Here is a 22,984-nt window from a genome sequence, read left to right as displayed (position 1 = left end):
GACGATAATTATCTGCACATAAGCATGCAGTGGCCTCTGCAGAGATAAAGCTCAAGTCACTTGCCATTGTAGGTTAATAAATGTCGAATCTATGAGTACTTGTTATATTAAAATTTGTTGAGTTTTATCATTCTTTATTATTTATTTATTTATTTATTTTTTGATGGGAAATTGGATTTTATTTATTTATTTATTTATTTTTAAAAAATTTTATTTTGTCGATATACATTGTAGCTGATTATTGCTCCCCATCACCAAAACCTCCCTCCCTTCTCCCTCCCCCCCTCCCCCCCAACAATGTCCTTTCTGTTTGCTTGTCGTATCAACTTCAAATAATTGTGGTTGTGAGTTTTATCATTCTTTGATAGAGTTGCCAGACTTAGCAAATAAAAATACAAGCTACAAATGAACTAAGCTTGAACCAAGCAACAAATACTTAAGTGGTACTGTAGTTTATGTGAAGTGTGCATTGTTGAGGAGGTTATAAAAATGGACTAAACTATAACTCTTGTTCTCAAAATCTTACTATCTAGTGAAAAAGTTGGATATGTAAATTATATTAAAGGACAGCGAACAGTGGTAATATTAGGCAGACAACTTGTTCTAGAAATACTTGGGGTGGAAAAATTGATTCAATTGCGTGATTATAGAGAGACTCCCAGGAGCTGGATGAAAAACCTTCAGTTGACAAAAAAGATTTGGACAGGCGTGGAGGCTACAAAATAACATGAGAAATCATCGGAATGTTCATGTTTGGGAGTTAGAGGCGATCCAAGTCATCAAACAACTTATGTGAAGTAATGTAGGAAATAAAGCTGTACAGGTAGTTTACTAGTTTCTAGGGGTTGCTATAATAAAGTACCACAAACTGGGTAGCTTAAATAACAAATTTATTTTCTTACAGTTCTGGAGGCTAGAAGTTGGAAATGAAGGTGTTGGATGAATTGGTTCCTTCTGAGGGCTATGAGTGAGAATCTCTTCCAAGCCTCTCTTCTAGCTTCTGGTAGCTTCAGGTGTTCCTTGGCTTGTGGGTGGTATTCTCTCTGTGTCTTTACATCGTTTTGCCTCCATTTATGTCTATGTCCAAATTTCCTTTTTTTTATAAGGACACAGTCAAATTGCATTAGGGTTCATCCTAATGATCTTATTTTTACTTGATCATCTGCAAAGACTCTAGTTCCACATAAATTCACATTCACAAATACTAGGGGTTAGGACTTCAACATCTTTTTGGGTGACACAGTTCAACCCATAACAGGTGGGTTGTGGGTTATATTTCAAAGAGTGTTAAAACTACTGTTTAGTATGTTAAACTTTACTTTTGGACAAATTGGAAGTCATTAAAGCTTTTTGTGCAAAGAAGTAACAGTTTTGATTGTGATATGAAAATATGCCCTCTAAAGTGGAGGGTAAATATTAGAAGAAATATTTGAAGACTATTACTATTGTTACAGTATAATAATAGCTATAACTAGTTGAATATTTACTCTGTGCTAGATACTGTGCTAAGTACTTTTGTGCATATTTAATTTTCAAGGGACTTCTTGAGGTATGAACATTATTATAATCTTTTTTAAGTATGAAGAAACTGAGATATACAGAAGAACATGGGGTGGGGTGGGGTGGAGTGGGGACCAAGGGAAAGATGTTGATAATTTGTTTCGTTTAGACATGTTAAGCTTGAAGTATTGGCTGAATATTCCTGTAGTGACATTGTCAGTAGTTTAAAATTTGGTTCTGAAGTTAAGGAGATGGGTTAGAGTAGAGGACAAGTACTTAGTAATCATCAGCATAGAGATGCTGTTTGAAACCATTAGAATGGTTGGGCTTGCCTGAGAAGGTAGAAAAGAAAAAGGAAAGGAGATAATGAGGACAGAACCTTAGTAAGTTGGCTAGATTTGAGTCACTGGAGATGAAAGAAGAGACAGAGGAGATGCTTAAAAGAGTGGTAAAAAGAGAAAGATGGAAGAAAGAATTTTATTTTATTTATTTATTTATTTTGTCTTTTTTTTTTTTTGTGACCGGTAAGGGGATCACAACCCTTGGCGTGGTGTCATCCGCACTGCACTCAGCCAGTGAGCGCACCGGCCATTCCTATATAGGATCTGAACCCGCGGTGGAAGCACCACTGCACTCCCAAGCGCTGCACTCTCCCCAGTGCGCCACGGGCCGGCCCGGAAGAAAGAATTTTAGAAATGATGTGATGGTCAATATATAAGAGCCTGCAGAGAGGCAGTGAGGAATGGAAACTGAAGTAGAATTTTGTCAATATTGACATTTTGAGAGAGTGTTTTCAGTGAGGTGGTGGAATCCAGATTACAAGGTATATGTAGATGAGTTAGGGCAGGGAGTTAGACTATATTTTTGAGAAGTATATACAGGTATAAAAAGTAAATATCAGTTAAAGTTCAGTTAAAAGGAAGAAGGGTTGATTTTTAAAAAAAATTCAAAAGATTTTAGCTTTTCTGTAGTCAAAGGGAAGGAACCATTGAAATATTAAGACAAAATCCAACTAAGATATAAGAAAGAAAAATGGGGCCAGAATCCTAATTGTTGGGGAAGAGAGTGTAGGTAGAGGAATTATCCTTGTACAGAATTCCAGTCCTCAGTATTATATGGTTTAGAAAATTTGATTTATTTCCTACTGGTAGAGTGGAGTGGGGAAGTTCACAGTATAAAATAATCAGATTAATTTTGCTATTAAAAATACTACCAGATTTCAGAGAAAGGAAAGAAATTTTAATCATTGCTTGGGTCACCTAGTTCAAATGCTACTTCTAATGTTGCTCTCTGAGTTTCTAATGAGTGGAGAGTTTATTAGTCTTTACGCATTGCACACTTCTCATTAACAGCTGTATTAATGGTGCTGCTTGTAGGCTATGGTTATAAAGCTGAGCAAGAAGCATGGAAGATTCAACTGTCAGTATATCCAATTTGTTGGAAAAAAGTTTTTTTTAATGTTAAAAAGTTGGACTCACCTTTTTTTTTGCCTTATACAAAGTATATGTACATTCTATTTAAAATTGTTTTCTCTTGTTTTGTTTTGTAGTTTATTTAAATTTTTATTTTATTTTTTGGCAGCTGGCCAGTATATCCCCAACCCTGTCCTCAGAGGAGCCGTTATCCTGACTTATGTATTATCATCCCTTTACTTTTCTTTGTAGTTTTATCATCTATGGAAATATTCCTAAACAACGTATTATTTATTTTGGAAAATGGATAGTGTATCAAGCTGAGTTAAGAAAGGGCTGTATTATCACAGTTAGATGAAGGCTTCCAGGAGAAGACAGCTGAATAGTCTAGTATTGGTTTCACTAAGTTTCAGGAGCTTCTATTTAGGTAATTAGTGAGCAATGTCATGAGTTAGTTTTTGGGTACATAAGGCACATCCTTGTTAGGTATCTGGCAGTGCTATAGTATGGGCCAGGTATTGCATATTCATTCAGTGGTATATGGTCACTTGGAGGGAGTGCTGTTCTGTATTTTTTGTTTCTAAGCTCATTGTGGTCTTCCTCCAATACTTAGGAGTAGATCAATGCAGAACACATGTGGGGGGTGAAATGGGTATTCTCAGATGATTCAGGCAGCAGGGCAAGGTAGAATGGATAGGTACATCAGGGTAAGCCAAATATGGATAAAAATCTGGAACAGGCTTACCTGGGCATTCTGTCCTTACAAACAATGTCAGTAGTTATCTTGGTGATGACAGCTCACCATGCTATCTCAGGAGTCATATTGCTACAATCTAGACTGTTTGTCTTTTAAATCTGTTGCACAGCTGGCATCTTGGAATCTCTCTTACAGTCTTCCTGAAGATTCCTATTGTTTCTCTCCTGTGTTGGATCTCCTATGTACTGTATCCTAAGTTGTCTTCCTTTTTTTAAAGTTTACTGTTTTTTTTTGATGGGATGTACTTGCCAGTTGTTTCTTGAGAAAGTGCATAGAAGTTGAATGTTTTGAGGTCTTTCATGTCTGAGAAAATGTCTTTATTCTACTTTCATAAGATGGTGTGAGTGGGTGAATTCTGGGTTGAAAATAATTTTATTTCATAATTTTGAAGAAATTGCTCCATTGTCATCTTCCTTCCAGTGTGATTGTTGAGAAGACTGAAGTCTGTGTTCTGGTTCTTTGTATGTAACCTGTATTTTCTTTCTAAAAGCTTATAGACTCCTCTTTTTGTCCCTAGTGTTATGATATTTCACAATGATGTACCTCAGTTTAGGTGTCTCTTAATTTTTAGTACTAGATACTTGGTGGGTCCTTTCAAATGGGCAGCTCTAGAAAATTTTCTTGATTTATTTCTTTGATTTCTTTCCAAGTCTTCTTTTTTTCCTTTTTCTTTCTTTTCTTTTTTTTTTTTTTCTGTTTTCTTTTTCTGGAACTCCTGTTCCAGATATTGGACCTCTTGGACTGGTCCTCTAATATTGCTATCTTTTCTCTCCTATTTTCTGTTGCTTTCTTTCTTTATTTTTCCTCTGGTTCCTAGGGATTGCCTCAATTTTATCTTCTAAGCCTCTATTTTTTCATTTCAGCTATTGTGTGTTTGTAATTTTTAAGAACTCTGTATCTTTTATTTTTTATTTTTTGGTGGCTGGCCCATACAGGGGATCTGAACCCTTGACCTTGGTGTGTTACAAGGCAGTGCTCTAACCAACTGAGCTAACCAGCTAGCCCATATCTTTTACTTTTAAATGTTCTGTACTAAATTGTATTCTGTTTTTGTTTTATGGATATAATATCTTCTTATCCCTGTGCGGAATATTAGTTTGTATATGTGTGTATATGTATGTATATATATATATTTATACTGTGTTAGAGGCTTTTCCTTGGGTGTCTAGTAATATTTGGCTTTCTGCTTATGATGAAAGTGGGAGACTAAAAAGCTGATTGGAAACTCTGTTTTTGGTACAGTATGATACTAGCAAATGTACCTGTTATATCTCGAAGACGCTCTTGTTTTTCCCTCTCCAGAAAGAAACTGCAGTCTTCTGCTGATGTGGAGGAGGGCCGCTTGCCTAGCATCCATGGAGGAGGGAGAGGGCCTAGGAATCAAAGTGCTTTCCAAACAAACAGCTTTCATGGAATCTTCCTTGTTTTAACCCCCTCCTCTTTTCCTACCACCTGCTGCTTCTCCTTTTCCAGAAGTAATTGGTGTTGCTTTCTGTCGATTCTCCATTGTACAGTGTGGTGTTTCTCAGTTTTTTTGTTTGTTTTGTTGTGTGCTTTTTTTTTTTTTTTTTTTTTTGCTGCCAGGCTATGATTTGGGTCTGCTAAACCACTTAATACTCATCCATCTGCTTTCAGTCTTCAGGATTTTCTTGCTCTGATCTCTTCTTGCTTGTTGCTTTTATCTCTTCTTCTTGTGGGGTTAGGTATAAGATAAAGTCTTTTGTGCTGTTTTAATGGGCTTTCATGAGACAGTGAAATTATATGCATGTTTTTAATCTATCATCTTGATCCTAAAGCCCTGATTATTTAAAATGTTTAATCTATGTCTCACCTCTTGAGACTTGAAAAGATAAAAGTTAGCTCTTTCCATCTCTTGTTTTGGTTTTTACATTCATATTTATAGCACATGAAACTCATTGTGTGGACTGCTTGAGACTGTTATGAACTCAAGGATTTATAAGTGAATTCAGAATTTGTGAATAAAAAGGTTGATTGTTTTTTAAATTTGCTCTTGTAGGAAAGTGAAAAGGTTTCTGAATATCCAGCAGTGATTGTGGAGCCAGTTCCAAGTGCCAGATTAGAGCAGGGCTATGCAGCCCAGGTTCTGGTTTATGATGATGAGACTTATATGATGCAAGATGTGGCAGAAGAACAAGAAGTTGAGACCGAGAATGTGGAAACAGGTAGAAATCTCATAAAATGTTCATTATTTATAACTTTCTCATTTTGTCAGCTTCAACATTACTATTGCCAGATGAATAATGTACTGAAAAACCTCTTTTTAATTCTATTTAGTATAGCTTGGAAACCAGTGAAACATCTGTTTAGAGAATTTAAATAGATATAACAGAGTTCTACATTATAACTCTTTGAGGTGTAACAGAGTCTCATGTCATGAATGCACAAAATTATAGCTCCATAATGATAAAATTATTATTTTTTTCTGGGAGTGCAAATACTCAACTGGATGTTATTCTCATTCTATAACTGATTAAGAATTTCTCTGAGTTTTAATTAATTAATTAATTAATTAATTAATTTTATTGGTTATTAATATTCATGGGGTACAAAGCTGACCATTACCACTCGTGCCTAAGATGTGATGGCCAGATCCATACTGGCAGCATGCCCATTACCACAAATTGGGATTAGACCCTGTGTCCCCCACCCAGTTAATCCCTGACCTCCCTCCCCAGCCCCCTTTCCCCCATTCCACTTTTTATCCCTAGGTATGCTCTCTCCCTCTGCAAGTCCAACACACCACTGTGGTCTTTCTTTCCTTCCTTCTTTCTCTTTTAGCTCACACTTATGAGTGAGGACATGTGGTATTTTTCCCTCTGTGCTTTGCTTATTTCACTCAACATAAGTTTCTCCAGGCTCGACAATGTTGTTGCAAATGTCAGAATTTCATTATTTTTTTCTGGCAGAGTAGTATTCCATTGTGTATATATACCACATTTTCCTTATCCAGTCATCCATCAATGGACAGTTAGGTTGGTTCCATATCTTGGGTATTGTAAATAGAGCTGCAATGAACATGGGAGTGCAGGTATCACTTGGACATGATGATTTCCATTGCTTTGGGTACATACCCAGAAGTGGGATTGCTGGATAGTATGGTAGATCTATTTGTAGTTGTTTGAGAAAACACGATACTGTTTTCCATAGTGGCTGCACTAATTTTCAGTCCCACCCAAAATGTAGAATCAGTCCCTTCTCTCTACATCCTCACCAGCATCTGTTATTTTCCATCTTTTTGATTATAGCAAGTCTAACTGGGGTGAGATGGCATCTCAATGTGGTTTTAATTTGCATTTTCCCTGATGGTTAGTGATGTTGAGCGTTTTTCCATGTACCTGGTGGCCATTTGTATGTCTTCCTTTGAAAAAATATCTCTTCAGCTCCATTGCCCATTTTTTAATTGGGTTATTTGTTTTTTTACTGTGTAACTGCTTGAGTTCCTTGTATATTCTGGATATTAATACCTTGTCAGATGTATAGTTTGCAAAAATTTTATCCCAATCTGTAGGTTGTTGTTTCACTCTGTTGTTTCCTTTGCTGTGCAGAAGTTTTTTAGTTGAAGTGGTCCCATTTGTTTACTTTTCTTTTTTTGCTTGTGCTTTTGGGCTCTTGTTCATAAAGTCTGTGCCCAGACCTAGGTCCTGAAGTGTTTCTCTTCTATTTTCCCTTAGTAGTCTTATATGTAAGTCTTTAATCCATTTTGATTTGATTTCAGTATATGGTGAGAGGTGCAGGTCTAGTTTCATTCTTCTGCATATGGATATCCAATTTTCCCAGCATCACTTACAGAAGAGGCAGTCTTTTCCCCAGTGTATGTTTTTGTTGCCTTTGTGAAGTAACAGATGGCTATAATACTGAGGGGTGATTTCTGGGTTCCCTATTTTGCTCCACTGGTCCAAGTGTCTATTTTTATTCCAGTACCATGCTGTTTTGGTTACTATAGCTTCGTAGTAAAATTTGAAGTCAGGTAGTGTTATGCCTCTGGGTTTATTTTTTTTGCTAAAGATTGCTTTCACTATTTGGGGTATTTTGTTGTTCCATATGAATGTTGAGGTTGTTTTTTCCATTTCTGTGAAGAATATCATTGGTATTTTGATGGGGATCCCATTGAATGTGTAGATCATTTTGGGTAGTATGGACATTTTCACAATGTTAATTCTTCCAATCTAAGAACATGTAATGTCTTTCCATATTTCTTTGTCTTCTTTAATTTCTTTCAGTAGTGGTTTGTAATTGTCATTGTAGAGATCTTTCACCTCCTTGGTTAAATTGATTCCTAGATATTTTATTTTTTTGTGTGACTGTTGTAAATGGTCTTACTTTATTGATTTTCATATATTTTCTTAATTCATGGTTTCATGAAACCTTATGTCAAAGATTCTGGGACAGCTGCGACTGGTGTGGGCCTCAGGCTGCTTCTACTCATGGTGAAAAGTGGCAGGCAGCCGGTGAGTACAAGCAGATCACATGGTGACAGGAAGCAAGAGAGAGGAAGCCAGAATTTCTCTGAATTTTTGTTGATGGAGCAGTATTCTTTTTTTCTTAGGTCTGAAGCATCTTTGTAGTGCTCGATCAGATTCCTCTTCCTTTACTGTCTTCTTAGAATTCTTGGTATTTCAGTCTTTGTGTGGTGAGATAGCTATATGTGTAATTGGGGATTAGTATGTATAATTCTTGGTTTATTTTTGCTATTGACCATAAAGAAAATAGAGTATTTTACCAGAAGGATTGTAGTGACTATTACATAATAATAAACAAAAATATTTATCATTAGCTGTTAATGGAGATAAAGAATCCTCATACAGTCAGCCTTCTGTATCTGCAGGTTCTGCATCTGTGGATTCAACCTACTGCAGGTCGAAAATATTTGGGGGGAAAAAAAGGATGGTTGCATCTGTACTGAACATGTACAGGCTTTTTTTTCTTGTCATTACTCCCTAAACAATACACTATTGCAACTTTTTACATAGCTTACATTGTATTAGGTATTATATGTAATCTAGAGATGATTTAAAGTATACGGGAAGGTGTGCAAAGGTAATAGGCAAATTCTACAGCATTTTATATAAAGGACTGGATTTTGGTATTCATGGGGGGTTGTGGAACCAATCCCCCCACCTGGATAACGAGGGACGACTGTATTTTGTTTACAACCCTAGTAAAAATTCTTAAATATTTAGACATATTTCTTTATATGTAGCAAACTCTCACAATTATAATTTTTGAGTATTTTATGTCTTTCCGCTCAGTGAGGCCCAGTAGCACTCCCTAGGGTTACTATCTTCTTCCAGCGTAAAGCTGTTCTTCTTCTAATTTTATTTTCTGTTGAGCTGAGGGATTGAAAGTTAACTTGCTCTTCAGAGCAATGATGATTTCAGTGCCAGCAAACCCTAGGCGAAGTGGTAATCAAATCATTCTATTAAAACAGGTAGCCAAACACTTCATAGAGACTTCATAACTATAGTGTGGAGTGGTACCTGATTTATAGTAGATAATGCATGTCTTTTTATGAGAGTTTGGAGAGTTTTTCAGTATGAAGCCAGAAGTATAGTGGCAGAGGTAAATTTTCTTCCTGAGGAAAAAAGATAAGTAGAACAGTTTAGGGTGATATTTTGGAATATGTATTGTAACTGATTTTATTCTAGGAGCGTGATTAAACAGAACACTAATAGCACAAGAAAAAAGGTGTGATAGCTTAAGTTGAGTGAGAAAATATAGAACCTGTTTGAAATTTCTGGATGATGTTTTGGTCAAAAAAATAAAGAAGACTCATTTGGGTAGCAAATTGGAATATTTAAAGAAAATGAAAACTACAGTGCCAAATTTGCATAAATAGATAAATTAGGATATTTATCACATTAAAATACCAGAGCAGGTTGGACAAATCTCAGTAGTTGTATAATTGGCTGTAAATGTTTCATTAATGTGAGTTAATTCAGGTAAAAACAATCTAGAATAGGAAGCAAATGTAATCCACTTAAGGGATTTTATTTTCTTAGTCTTCTTGAACTCTGAGAGTAATGATATCATTTGCAGGGCAGAGAGTGATTGTGATATTGAAAAAGAGAATATGGGAAGTCTGGGTAAAATAATAGTTACTTTTGTGTTTTTTTGTTTTTTTTTTTAAATGAATGGTTTTTGAATACTTGACAGTATTTTTTAGATTTATTTTTCTTCAACACCAAAAGGATATGTTGTTTGTAAATCACTTAATGTTATTCTAAAATGGTATAAAAGTACCCCAGAAGTTCATCTTACATATTTAATTTCATTCTGACTCATGGATTTTAATATAACTATATAAGTATTGTTAATATTCATAGATTAGTTTTAAAATCAGCTAATCTGAGCTTAATTTTGTTTCTATTTAAAGAATCAAATGCATTTTTAAATGAGTTAAAGTCTGAATACATTTTCATTCTTCTGACATCTCGAACATACACAGAAGAATAAAGGTTGTTATGACTTATCTTAATGCGTGTTTTCTTTCAGGCAGTGAATTAGTATCAGGTTTATTTCTTGCGAGGATATAAATTGGCGACTTAAATTCCAGATATGTGTAGGTTTTGGAGAAGAAGCTGACTGGGAAGAAAAGGAAAGGAATACTTACGATATGGCAGATTTTGTTTGGTGAATTGGGGGAATTGAGATCTGTATCAAATAAGATTTCCTGTGAACTTCTAGGAAAAACTTCCTGGAGTGCTCCTACATTATAATTTAGATTATATCAGTCTAAAAAGTGTTCATAATTATACTTATTCATCTGTTACATCAGTTTTCCGCATGTTCACGTTCAAGTTTTTTTTTTATTCCTGTATACTCACACATATATGTGCGTACCAGAAACAGTGTGCCCATTGTCATCCAGGAAGGAATAGTAAAGTCTTATCATTTACATCTAGCCACCTTCATTATTTTGTGTATAAAATGATTTCTCATTTTGTTAGTAGTAATTATGGGCTATTTTGCTTCACCTTTTTATAGTCTAAAATTCCACATTTCCCTCACAGCTTATGTATAATACTAATGCTCTCTTAAATTTTATAGGAAAAACTAGATATATTTTGAAACTTATAAAATAGACACATTTAACTAAATCTTTAATTAATTGCTTGTGATGATAGCTGGAGATTAATAATCATAAGAGCCTTTGAGGAGTAGCAATGAAATGTGGATAAGGGGTGGTCTTGGCTCTGGCAAGCCTGAAACATCTTCCCCAGTGGCTGCATACTCCACCAGTTCTGGGGGCTACTGGATAGACTGATGTGATCAGTGGGGGGAGGAGAGGAGTTTTTTGGATTCTTTACAGACATTTGAAAATACAGTTTTATGTCTACTTAAAAAATATTTTTAAAAGTATATAAAAATTATATAAATAAAAATGATTTAAATAATATATAATATAAAATTTTAAAGATTGTTATAAATTACCATTTAACAAGTAACAAATTTCTACCAATGAACTTGATGTTTTTTTCCCTTCAGGGGGTTAGTGGTTAATTTAGTTAATAAAAGAGTAATTTTATCAACTAAATTTAGTAATTTAGGAGATAAACCATATATTATGTTCAAGATATAAAGCAGTAAAGAGTCAAATGAATATTATTTACAAATTCAAAAGAAATTTTGGAGGAGGAAATTTCAATTTACAGGGTTAGGGAATGTTTTAGAGAAAGTAAAGAAGGATTTATAGACTGAGGGAATAAAATTAATAAGTGGGTGGAATATTGAAATTGAAGGCATGATTAGAAGATATTGAGGACTGGCTGGTTAGCTCAGTTGGTTACAGCTCAGCCCTGTATCACCAAGGTCACGGGTTCAGATCTCTGAACCAACCAGCCACCAAAAAACAAACAAAACAACAACAACAAAACAAAACAAAAAAGATATTGAATAAAGAGACATCGACAGAAATATCCATTAAGAGTTATGATTGGATTGTGTAATGATTATGAAATGAATCTCAAGAGTTAGTGATAAAGCATGTAAGGAAGCAGAAAGACTTGGAAGGTTTTGAATAGAAAGTACTATGGAATTAGTATCTCAGTGGATATAGGATGAATTGTAGGGGAAAAGATGAGGCAGGAAGACTGTTGTAGAATGCACACTGCTATGTAAGATCTAAGAGATATGTAAGATGCTATGACAGATAAGGGGGAGAGGCATAGTTAGGTAAAACATTACTCTGTTTTTTGACCCTAAATGGTGGTGATGGTATCATACAGAGATTTGAGGAAGGCAAGACTGTTTTGGCAAGCAGATATGTTTGATTATAGTCATGTTGAGTTTGAGTTGAAGCAGCATCTAAGGAGGAATATTTAGGTATTTAAAAATGCACAAATGTATATTCAGGATCCTATCACAAAAAAGATGCATGCTCAAATAAGGATAATTTCAGGAATGTTTTAATGAAGGGCTAGTTACAAACATATGAGCAAGCATAAGGTAGGACTGCATTCTAGAGCTAGCAATAACAGAGCTGTTTCTGTCCTTTGGCTCAAGGGCCAAGGGGAGAGAGAGATTACCAGAATCCAGAAGAAGAGAATCCTGGAGAGAAGGTCACATTTGGAGAATCTGGAACCTTTGATAAAGGCCACAGCTGTCTGGAGGGCAGTGCCACAGAAAGGGAGCCAGAGATTAGGTTTTCTGATTTTATTCTCCTTCCTCCCTCTAATCTCCTGTCAAGGCATTTCATTGACCAAACCCAATCTGAAGTCATGGGAACCCTATTGATGAAGTCAGTCTCCTGGAACAGAGAGCAGCAGTGTGAAGAAGGGTGGAGAGTAGATCTGGAGGGGCAAATGTAAGATATCTGTTACCCCTAAAGCTTAGTAAAGAAAGGTTGGGGAGAGACTGCTTTGGAAGTCATCCTCATTTGAAGCCATGGAAATAAATTAAATCTCCAAGGGGAAAGATACTTGAGAGATTTCCCCAAGGGGGAAGATATTTCAATTTCATATTTGTCTCCCAGTGATAGAGAATAAAGAAAGGACATAGAATTAAGATATTAACCTTAGGGAATGCTTATATTTTGAATAACAGGAAAAAGAGCCAAAGAGTACTCAAATATGATAGAAAATCCTGGGTGACTATTTCTGAGTTTTTTTTTTTTCTTTTTAGCCTTTTAAGTGTCTTTCTTTAGTAAGAAAGGGAAGAATATTGACTTGGATTAGTTCTGGTTTCAAATTTCCCTCTTATTACTTATCTGGAAGTACTTAGCATTTTCAGAGTGTTTCACTGTCATAAAAATAGGAATTTAGGGTTTTGAGGATTATGTAAAATAAATAAAGCACAGTGCTTGTGACATATTAAGTGTTCCCTTAACTTCATTAGCACCTTTCCTTGTGCCTTCAAATATGGACAGATCTTCTATACATTCAAGCAGAACATTTGTTTAACTATGTTTATGTAGTATTTTTCTCCTTTTTTTCTACTTCCACTTTTTAAAAAAAACAAATGCTTTATATCATCAGTCTGTATTTTTTCCTCATCATTCCTTCCTTTAACTTATTGTGCTCTGGCATCTACACTGATCATTCTACTGAAGCTCTTTGTTTATCATTTTAAAAGCCACTCCTCTGCCAAATTGAGTAACCCATAGAATCATCCAGAAGGAGATAACTTCATAATCTGGCCTTCTTAGCTGCTAAAACATTGTATTCTCCTGCTTCTGAGCTTTTGCTCAAAGATAGTTTCCTCTGTCTGTACAGTGCTCAGGTATTATCCATTCTTTAAGGTCCAACTATATGAAAGTTTCCACAAGTATTGTGGCCTACATTAAACATTCCCTGTCCTGATCTTCTGTTATACCATTTGGATTTAGGCACTTTCTTACATCATTCTTGTGTATATACTTCTTTTGTTTTCCCAGTGAGTGTATAAGCACTTTGAGGACAGACCATATTTTTTTCTTTTGTCAAATATAGTGTTGAACATATTATAACTATTTAATAAATAAATATTGAAATGAATTGAATTTTGAGTTACTATTGTATAATCAAGAACCACCTATGTAAAATCTTAAATGTATTTTCTTTTTTGTTAACACGCTAAATATTGAATATTTAAAAATATAAAAAGGTAGTCATTCAAAAGACATAAATCTGTTTATCCAAAATGTTATATCAAAGCCATAATGTTGTTATACTTAAACTAATTCCGTCTTAAAATCACATTTGGTTTTAATCATTCTTGTTTTTATGTAAATTTGATTTTTTTCCTTATAATAAAAACAGTACAGGTGTAATGGAAAAATTGGGAAGTAGTAGAAAAGTTGGGAAGTATTACAAAAAATTAACAAACTAAAAATCATCACCCATAATTTTACCAGCAAGGAAACGATGACTGCCGCTTTATTTATTTATTTATTTATTTTTACATTTCCTTCTACTCTTTTTTTAAATGTACATCTTAAGCATAATTAATAACAAGTAGACGTATTAATCTTTACTAATCGACATTGGCTGTGAAATGATCTAGTAGTTTTTTACTTCTCTCTTTTGATTGCTGGGGGCAGGACTTTACTTTTTAACCAGGTATCAAAACATAAAAAGTTGGTCTTAGTTAATTATCAAGAAAACTTAAGAAAATTTTTTTTAGTGATCAACAAAATTGTGTTTGGATTGTATTTGGATAGATGAATTGTAAGAATTTTTATATAATTCAACAAGAAAGCAGTGCTTTTTTAAAAATAAATGGAAGTTTAGGTTTTTAAAATGCAGCTTTAAAAAATAAAACCCGATTTCTGTCTTGAAAAATAAGATAAGGGGCCAAATTTCTTTCTAGAAGAATTTCAGGACTAATTTGACTTCATGATGAGCTGTGATAACTTTTGTATTTGTTATACCGTCAGAAATCCTCCCTGAGGCACAAAAGGACTCTTTTAATTAGAGAATATTATTGCCACAGGGAGGTAGAAGATCAACATGAAAAACTGGGAATCTGAAAAGGAGCCCCTATCCTAGGATTACCTGAAGGTGAAACAGTTTGAGCCAGAAGGAAGACAATGCTGATAGGTTTTTTAATTTATTAAGAATATTTACAATTTTAAATTAAAAATTATTTCATCTGCTTACACCTATTTTTGTCCAAAGGGTGACAATGATTTCTCCTTAAGAAGGGAGAAATAATAATACGATAGTATTTTTCCTCCTAAACAGTTGGCTATCTGAGTTAGCCGTTGCAATGTTTCTAATATTTGTTTCTTTTTATAGATAAAGGTCTAGGGCTATTACATGCCTATACTTCTTTGGAAGCTACTATTGACTGAACGTCTTCAAGTCTTTTTTTTTTTTTTGGTCATTTCGGTTATTTCTGCTTCTAATCTAGACCTTTCCCTAAAATTTTTAAAAGTATTTTCTTCCAGTTATCTATTTTCTTGACATTAGCCTAGATATAAAATTTCTGAAACCCAAGTTCATTTGGTTTTCATTCTAGAATTGTTTGAATTATAATTGTACTGTGATTTAGATCAGTTAGAAAGCATTATTAGAGAAAACTTTTTAATATTTTAATAATTGTATTTCATTTAGCCTAAGATGCCATCAATTTTAAGAAACATTTTTATACCACTAAAGGAAAAAAATGCTGCCAATTTTGAATTTTAAGAGCTCACCAATTGTAAGATACATCCTGATTTCAGAGATATCAAAATGTGAAAAAATGTGATCTTACAGTTAATTAAATATGATATTGTGCAATTATGAATCTTCCTGAATCTCCATTTACTGGGAATTAGACATTAAAATATTAGGATTATGAAAATGGGCATGAGTTGTGGTGTGGCAGTCCCTACGTGTGCAGAGTAAGTTCTCTAAATTCTTTACAGTCTTTTAAGAGAGGATATTTAAATTAAAAAATCGTATAATGGTGTTGTTTAAAAGTATACAAAGTAACCATAAGGTATGAAGGTACTTCAAAAAGTTCATAGAAAAATAGAATTTAAAGATAATATAAATCTTTCTATGAACTTTTTGAAGACCCCATCCGTGTATTAGGTTATAGAGAGTATAGACATAAAAAAGTATTTTGACACAGTTACTTCAATAAGTAGAGTTTTATTCTAATCGAGTCTCAAATTTAATGGGATTTTGTGATCTAAAAAGAAAATGAAATGAAGCTTCTGCTTTTTAAATTTTTTAATTTTTTTTACCTAATTGATTATACATATCCGTGGGGTTCAGCATTGAGTATCTGCAGTATGTGATGCTCAAATCAGGATAATTGGTATATTCAACATTACAGAATATAATCATTTTTTGTGGCCCTTTATGGGGATCTGAACCCATGAGCTTGGTGTTATAAAGCTGCGCTCTTGTTATGATAGGATTAATTAAAGGTCTGTGGGAGTAATCAGCAGGGGAATGCCAGGGAGTTCAGAGAATGCCTCCCTGAAGAAGTGACATTTGAAGGGTTTGAAGTAGTTCACCAGAGAATAGCAAGGCTAAAAGTCTGGAGGAGGGAGAACATCGCTTATTTGAGTTGCTGAAAGGGACTCAGTAGGGCTAGAATATGGATTAGGAAAAGGAAACGGGATTAAAATGAGGCTAAAAATCTTACTGCTGAGGGCTTTTTAAGCTTTGTATCAATTTGTTGGGCCTTATCTAGAGGGCAGTAGGTAGCCTTTTAAGAGTTTTAAGCAAAGTTTTAAAAATATAAATTTAGTGGTTTCCAAAATAGTGTTGTAAATGAAAAGAGAAATAGGACAAAGAATTACCTAAAATAAAGTCTGAACTCCTTAGTTCCTCATTCACAGCCTCCTGATTTCTAGTTAACTATTCTTATTCACCTGCCACTAAATTGTCTGCCTCCAGAGATTTGGACTAGAGGTGTGCTCATTGCCTATACTAAGCTAAAAGTAATAGAGGTTTAGATAGTTGCACAGCTAGCTTTTCCTTTTGGAATTAAGAAATTGTGTGCTTTGGTACAATTTCAGGAGGATGAGGAATCATTGTCCCTTATCTATCCTCCATTCCTGTTTGTGTAAACTTGTGGGTTTTACTATGACGTGGGTGAGAGTCAAAACAGCCAGTCCTGGTTGAATGTCATGCGTATTTGTTTGTTGTATTTATTAGATATTTATCTTAGCTGGTGGCCTTTAAATCAGTTATGTTATAGGAATTATTATTTTGATCACTTTGACAAGGCAGCATAAATTAATATATTTCTTTTGATCCTAATGTTTTTGAGGACTAACTTATAAATAAAAGTTATCTTGAAACCCTTTCTCTGTTTTCAACATTGCACACAGTCACTGGTTTACATTTCCACTGGCATCGTAGAGTGTTCTAGGCCTCAAGTATAAAATATCCTAGAGATATGTGTGCTTTTTAATTGCCAAAAAGGAAGTGATCTTCTTTGAGCTCACCAACAATTTTTTTGGAGGAGTATGGCCTATTAGATACCACTTCTCATTTTTATAGGGATTTAGATAGATAGTGTTTCAAAGCATAGGCCTGGAGCAGAGCTGTTGTTCCAAGATGCAATGGGATGTTGAGTGTCTTGACTACTGGAGATTTTAAAGCATGAACTAGAATGCTGCTTAGTGGGGATGTTGTAAAGAGAATTTAGGTGTCTTATTCAAACTGGATTTCTTTTATGATCCTTTTCAATTCTGAGATACTGTTTATTAATTCATACTGTAAAAGCATGAATTAACATAATTGTCTGTCATATGGTCATCAGTTCAGTCTCCTGATTAGAAAGGTGTTGCATGAAACCGAAGACCAAAGATCAATTTTTTTAGTACCCAGGTTTAATCCGCAGTTAGCTGTATTTTATGGTCATACTTAAACATTTCGTCCCTGGATAGCTGTCTTACAGATGTTTATCTTTGGTCACAACAGGGACTGGGGGCAAGGTAAGTGTGGTAATAAGTGCATCATATTGTTTTGGGGGAAGGATCTGGACCCCAAGAGATGTGCTCTACTGTTGGTCAGTAGCTTCATCTTATTTTGCCACCTAAAGAGTCTTACTATTAGTCTTACTATTGAGATTGAGTAGCTTTTTCTTCTGTTATACCAATGGCACAGACGTTTCTTGGCTTTGACTGTAAATTTCTCAAGCTTTAAATTTTTTCTGATTGGTTGATATGGCTGAGTAGTACATAAAAGTTGCTCACATCAAAAAATAGTAATATTTTTCAAAGTGATTTTCATGCAATATTAGGATTGTTTGATTAGATAAATTTAGGAAATGTTGGGTAAAATAATACAGTGAGAGTTCCTGGAGGTTTTAATATGCAAATGTGAATTGTGATTCTAAAGAAGAAGTACTTCTTTTTAGAGAATACATGTTAAGACTAAATGTCTTACAGAGCAGTTTTATATCTTTAGAGCAGTATCACCTAGCTTGTTAGTGTTGCTTTGTGTTGCTTCGCCCCCCATGGATTTGTCACCCCACTTCCCCTGGGTGACGGAGATGCAAAGGATTACTCAAAAGCCCATCTCTTCTGAGCAGTGAGAAGCCCTGAAGTGGTTAACTTCCCTGGGAACGCTCCAGCGAGAGCCAATCCTTCCTCGGGATATTAACCACAGATTGGGGTTCTCTTCCTGCATTTATTTTCCAGACCAGGAAGTTACAGGAAGAGAACATAGGTGGGGTTATAGTTTAACAATATTGGCTGGTAACTTGCAGTGAAACAAACCAGATGACATTCCAGTAAGGCTATCAACAAAACCTTGATATTAGCAAACATTCCTTCTTACAGCAATTTCTCAGTATCTTTACGTAACAATCAGTAACTAGTCTGTCCTTGAGCCAGCAATCTTGCTGTGTTACAAATCTTTATCTTATATCAGAGACTTATAGCCTGAGGAAAATTTCCAGTCCTCTGCGAGGTCAGTATTTGAAACTGCAAGGCTTTGGAAAACCAGGCCCTGTGAAGTACATGTGCTTTTTAGTATATTCCACAGTTAGTATCAGTTTGGCAGTTATAAATAGCCGAGGGGCTGAAATTCTCCTTTAATAAACTGTATATATTTAGCTGTTTACCTTATTTTTAAGTCTGCCGCTTCTTAATGCTGCTTTTCCTCAATTGTATAGCAGTGTGGCTTTTAACTAGGTTTTACTTTTTTTACTTTGTAAATCAGGGACAGTTAAATACTATGAGTCAATTGGCCAGGCCCCAAATTGTCTTACATTAGTGATCAGAAATAAGTGAGGGATCAAGAAAGTAATGTTGTTAGCTTTACTTTTTGAAGTTATTGAAGTATCTTCCTGAAAAAAGTAAAGTTAGATTTATACACAGTTTATTTGTGGGAATATTGCATGTTTATTATGTTCTCCTTAGGGTAAATCTGAGCTTTTTCAGAGAAATAACACAGTATCTGTGGCAGAAGATGTATTTTATTATGTTTTTCTTTAAAGAAGAATTGCTATGGTGCTTCCTTATTTGATCATTGCATCAGAGTTACTCTAATGCTTCCAGACATGTGGGGTAGGAAACATGCTCATTTATTTGGCTCCATCATGTTTGTTAAAAAGTTCAGATGTGTGAGTATGAAGGTTATTTTGTCTCACTCACTACTGGGTCTTCTATGACCTTCCTTAGCAACCAGTTCCTCAATTCTTTCGTCTTTCTCATTTTCTGCCTACAGATATTTATGTGTTTAATAAAGCCATACTTGTTCTCAGAGCAGGGTCTTTTTTGTTTCCTTGCTATCTGCCTACCTCCCCCTCCTCATCCCTGCTATTTTGGGGAATGCTTTTTAGTGGATCTATGGCATTTCTAGAACTCAGGGTTTTGCTTTGTATTGTTTTATTTTAAAGAATAGGAATGGATTTCAGGGGTAATCTAGTCCAGCTCTTCACAGGCTCCAGAGCTAGTGAGCAATGGAGCAGGTTCAAAAACCCTAGTCTCTTGATTCCCAGAACAGGGCTTTTTCTGTTCTAGAGCACTGCTTTGGGGTCTGAGAGATTCTTTATTCATTGTTTTTCAATAGGCTTTCATAAGACAATTATTAATAAAATGTTCTAAATTTCTGCTTTACTACCAGATATTAAACAGAATTGTGTCCCACTTCTACCTTTTTAGTATTTATGTGACCTTGAGAAACCCACTTAATTTCTCTTAGTGTGAATTTCCTCATCTACAAAATGAGGAGCATAGTAATTATCTCTCACTGTTGTTGTGAAAATTAATAATTAGATATTTACAATTTTAAGCATGGTGCCTTGCATAGGAAAGCTCCATCCATTCTTCACACTGCTGCCTAGTATATGCTTTCTGAAATTCAATTTTGATTGTCATTTTCCTTCATTAAGCCCTTCCATTAGTTTTCATGATACTCTGGATAAAATTAGATGCCTTAGGAAGATACACTACCATATTCACCTTTTCAGTTTCAGTTCTTATCACTTTTTTTTTTCTCTCCAAAACTTTGCAAGGTTTATACTTTGCTTAAAAAGCCAGTCACCTCATTTTTATCTGGTTAGTCTTTCAAAGCTGTGATTAGACATCTCTAGGAAGGATTTTTTTATCTTTCCAGTATTTTTTTAAATTTTTGGCAGCTGGCCAGTATGAGCATCTGAATCCTTGACCTTGGTGTTATGCACACCATGCTCTTAACCAATTGAGCTAACTGGCCAGTCTCTTTCCAGTATTTATCAATTTGATTATATGCCAGAGGTATTATGTTATATTTCATATGTGTATCATATTACCTTTCCAACATTTGAGCATTTCTGAATTTAGAATATCCAGATGTTTCCAATAAGAAGATTAAGGTACTTATATTAGCAGAACTCTATTTAGCTGTTGGGAGATGCTTTTATTTAATTCCCTCCAAATGTGAAAATTCCCTGATTGAATGGTAAAGATCTCTCTCTCTCTCTCTCTTTTAATTATAGTTTCTAGCTGTTGATTCATTATTATTACCCTTAAGGGTATGTTTTATTTTGATTTTAACTAGAGGTTTTTAACCAAAATATGTTTCAAGGAGGTGGAGGGGGAGAGGTGTCTGTGAATATCTGTTTGGGAAAAGGTTTCCTCACATTAGTAAAGGGGCCCATTATCATCTTAAAGGTCAAGAACACTTTTGACATAGCTCTTACCTGTTAACTTTTATAAGGTTTTCAATCTTTGTGTCATGAGCCCCTTTGGCCATAGCGTGAAGCCTGTCAACCTTCTCTCAGAATAATGTTTTCCTCAGTTATTCAAAAACAGCTGTTTTTAAATATATAAAGTAAAATGCCTAGGATTATAAAGGAATCAAATATATTGAAACGTAGTCATCAAACTGTTCTAAATTGTGATATATCAGTGCATGTGCTTCTTTATTAATACATTAAATAATGAGATCTGTGACATTTCTAATTTACTGCTATAATTTATGATGACCATAAATTATATTTTGAGATATTTCTAACAATTGTTAGAGATAGGAAAATATCTATGATTTTTATTGGGTCATGAAGTCACAGATGTGGCTAAAACTAGGGTGGTTTGAACTTTTATTTAATAGTAAAGTGCTAAATTTCATTAGAAGCTCAGAAACTATTGTTTCCAGGTCTCACCCATGTATTATTTTAACCGTCATCTACCTTTTTCATCATCTTTTCTTTCTCTGTGTACTGCCCTACTTCTATTCTCTTTTCCCTAATAACCCATATTAGGGATCTGAAAGCCACTTTAAATGTGTCACTTATTAAGTACAGTTTTATGATCCCTACTCTATATTTTTTTAAGGGAAAAAAACCTTTCATGTCCTTTCAATTGATCGACTTAATTTAATTTCTTTGAATGTTTGAGCATTTAGTATATTTCTTTAAAGGTTCATTAAATATTTTAAGAACTCTTTTTTGGTTTGAAATCCCTTCTGTTTCCATGACAAAAATTTCTATCGCTAGTGGTTCTCAAATTTGAGCATACATCAGAATTCTCTGAAGGGCTCGTTAAAATACAGATTGCTGGGCCCCACCCCTAGAATTTCTGATTCAGTGAGTCTGTGGTAGAATTCAAGAATTTGCATTTCCAGTTGATTTTGATTCTGTTGGCCCACGGATCATTACTTGAAAATCATTATCCTAGACTATTAGAAATGATAGCACCAAAAGAGAGCTTCTGCAATTGCAAAAATCCACTTAACTCTGTAATTTCTTACTATATTATATTATACCCATCACAAAAGATTGTTATTGGGGATGAAAAGACAGTAAAATTCTTTCAGGTGTTTGAGATGATGTAATACATTATTACTATTAATTAATTTATCAATAAACATCAACTGTATGCCAGGTACTATTTAAGGCCTGGGGCTAGAGTGTAGACATTTATGCACTTAGAATCTAGTGGAGAAAACATTTAAGTTTGCTATACTGTAAAATTGCTTTGTCACAAATCAGATTACATAACAGCTTCTAAAATTGGTCTTTAATGTTTAATATTTGCAATTAAGCTAAAAATAATAAACTCATGAATCATTCTTTTCAAGAAGTTGAAGTAGTAGATAACTTTTTCCTTTTCCCACTCCATGTGACAGTTATTAGGTACAGTTGAGATACTGGTAAACTTAATATTTATTATGTACAGAATACCTGTTACAGTCTTATGCCACATAATGACATTTTGGTCTATGACTGACTGCATATAGGATGGTAGTCCCACGAGATTATAATAGAGCTGAAAAATTCATATTGCCAAGAGATGTCGTAACTGTCGTAACTCATTATGTGTGTAGGAACAAAAGGTTATATTGTATAGCCTAGGTTTGCAGTAAGTTATACCATCTTGGTTTGTGTAAGTACACTCTATGGTGTTCTCACAATGATGAAATTGCCAAACAATCACACTGTTCTCAGAACGCATCCCCTTGTTAAGCTATGCATGAACATTACGTATGCAAAATACTCTCCGTACCTCCTAGGAAGTAAGCAATTCAGAGTTGAATAAGACATGGTTCCTGGCTTAGAAGAAGCATACTAAGTTGAGAAGAAACAAGCATTCAAACAAATAATAGTATGGAATGGGATATAGGGTTGGGGAATGGCGAGGGAAAAGTTAAGGGAAAGACTTGCCAAGAATGGCAGCTAATCTAAATGTTCTAGATTGCATTTTGGTCGTTGTGGTAGGTCACATTTAAATTTCGTCATGAGGACATGATTGAAAGTTAAGGCCTCTGGGTTTAGGGGCAGAGGAGCAAGTCAGATGCACTTAAGCACTCTTAAATCTTATCATTTTTTATTTTTTATGTGTGGAAACAATACCATCAAAAATCTGAGGGGCTTCCCCCCCACCCCCCGTTCACAGAAAAATCAAGGGACAGTGCTGAGAACCTGTTTGCAGCATTTAGTTACC

The 22,984-nt window shown here is 34.7% G+C and overlaps 1 protein-coding gene across 6 annotated transcripts in view; it reads left to right on the top strand.

The window, feature by feature from the left end:
• The window catches only part of ELF2 (E74 like ETS transcription factor 2), a 99,971-nt gene that overhangs the window by 34,824 nt on the left and 42,163 nt on the right, over window positions 1-22,984 (top strand). For 4 of the 6 annotated variants that reach the window (XM_063107691.1, XM_063107694.1, XM_063107692.1 and 1 more), the window contains one exon: window positions 5,687-5,852. The exons of the other annotated variants lie outside the window; for them this stretch is intronic. In XM_063107691.1, coding sequence (XP_062963761.1) covers window positions 5,687-5,852 — 166 coding nt within the window. The remainder of the gene's footprint in view (window positions 1-5,686; window positions 5,853-22,984) is intronic. 6 annotated transcript variants of the gene reach the window in all.

Source organism: Cynocephalus volans, chromosome 9, assembly GCF_027409185.1.
Source record: "Cynocephalus volans isolate mCynVol1 chromosome 9, mCynVol1.pri, whole genome shotgun sequence".
Lineage (NCBI taxonomy): Eukaryota > Metazoa > Chordata > Mammalia > Dermoptera > Cynocephalidae > Cynocephalus > Cynocephalus volans.
Note: the sequence above shows the minus strand (reverse complement) of the source record. Positions and strands in the feature narration are given on the sequence as shown.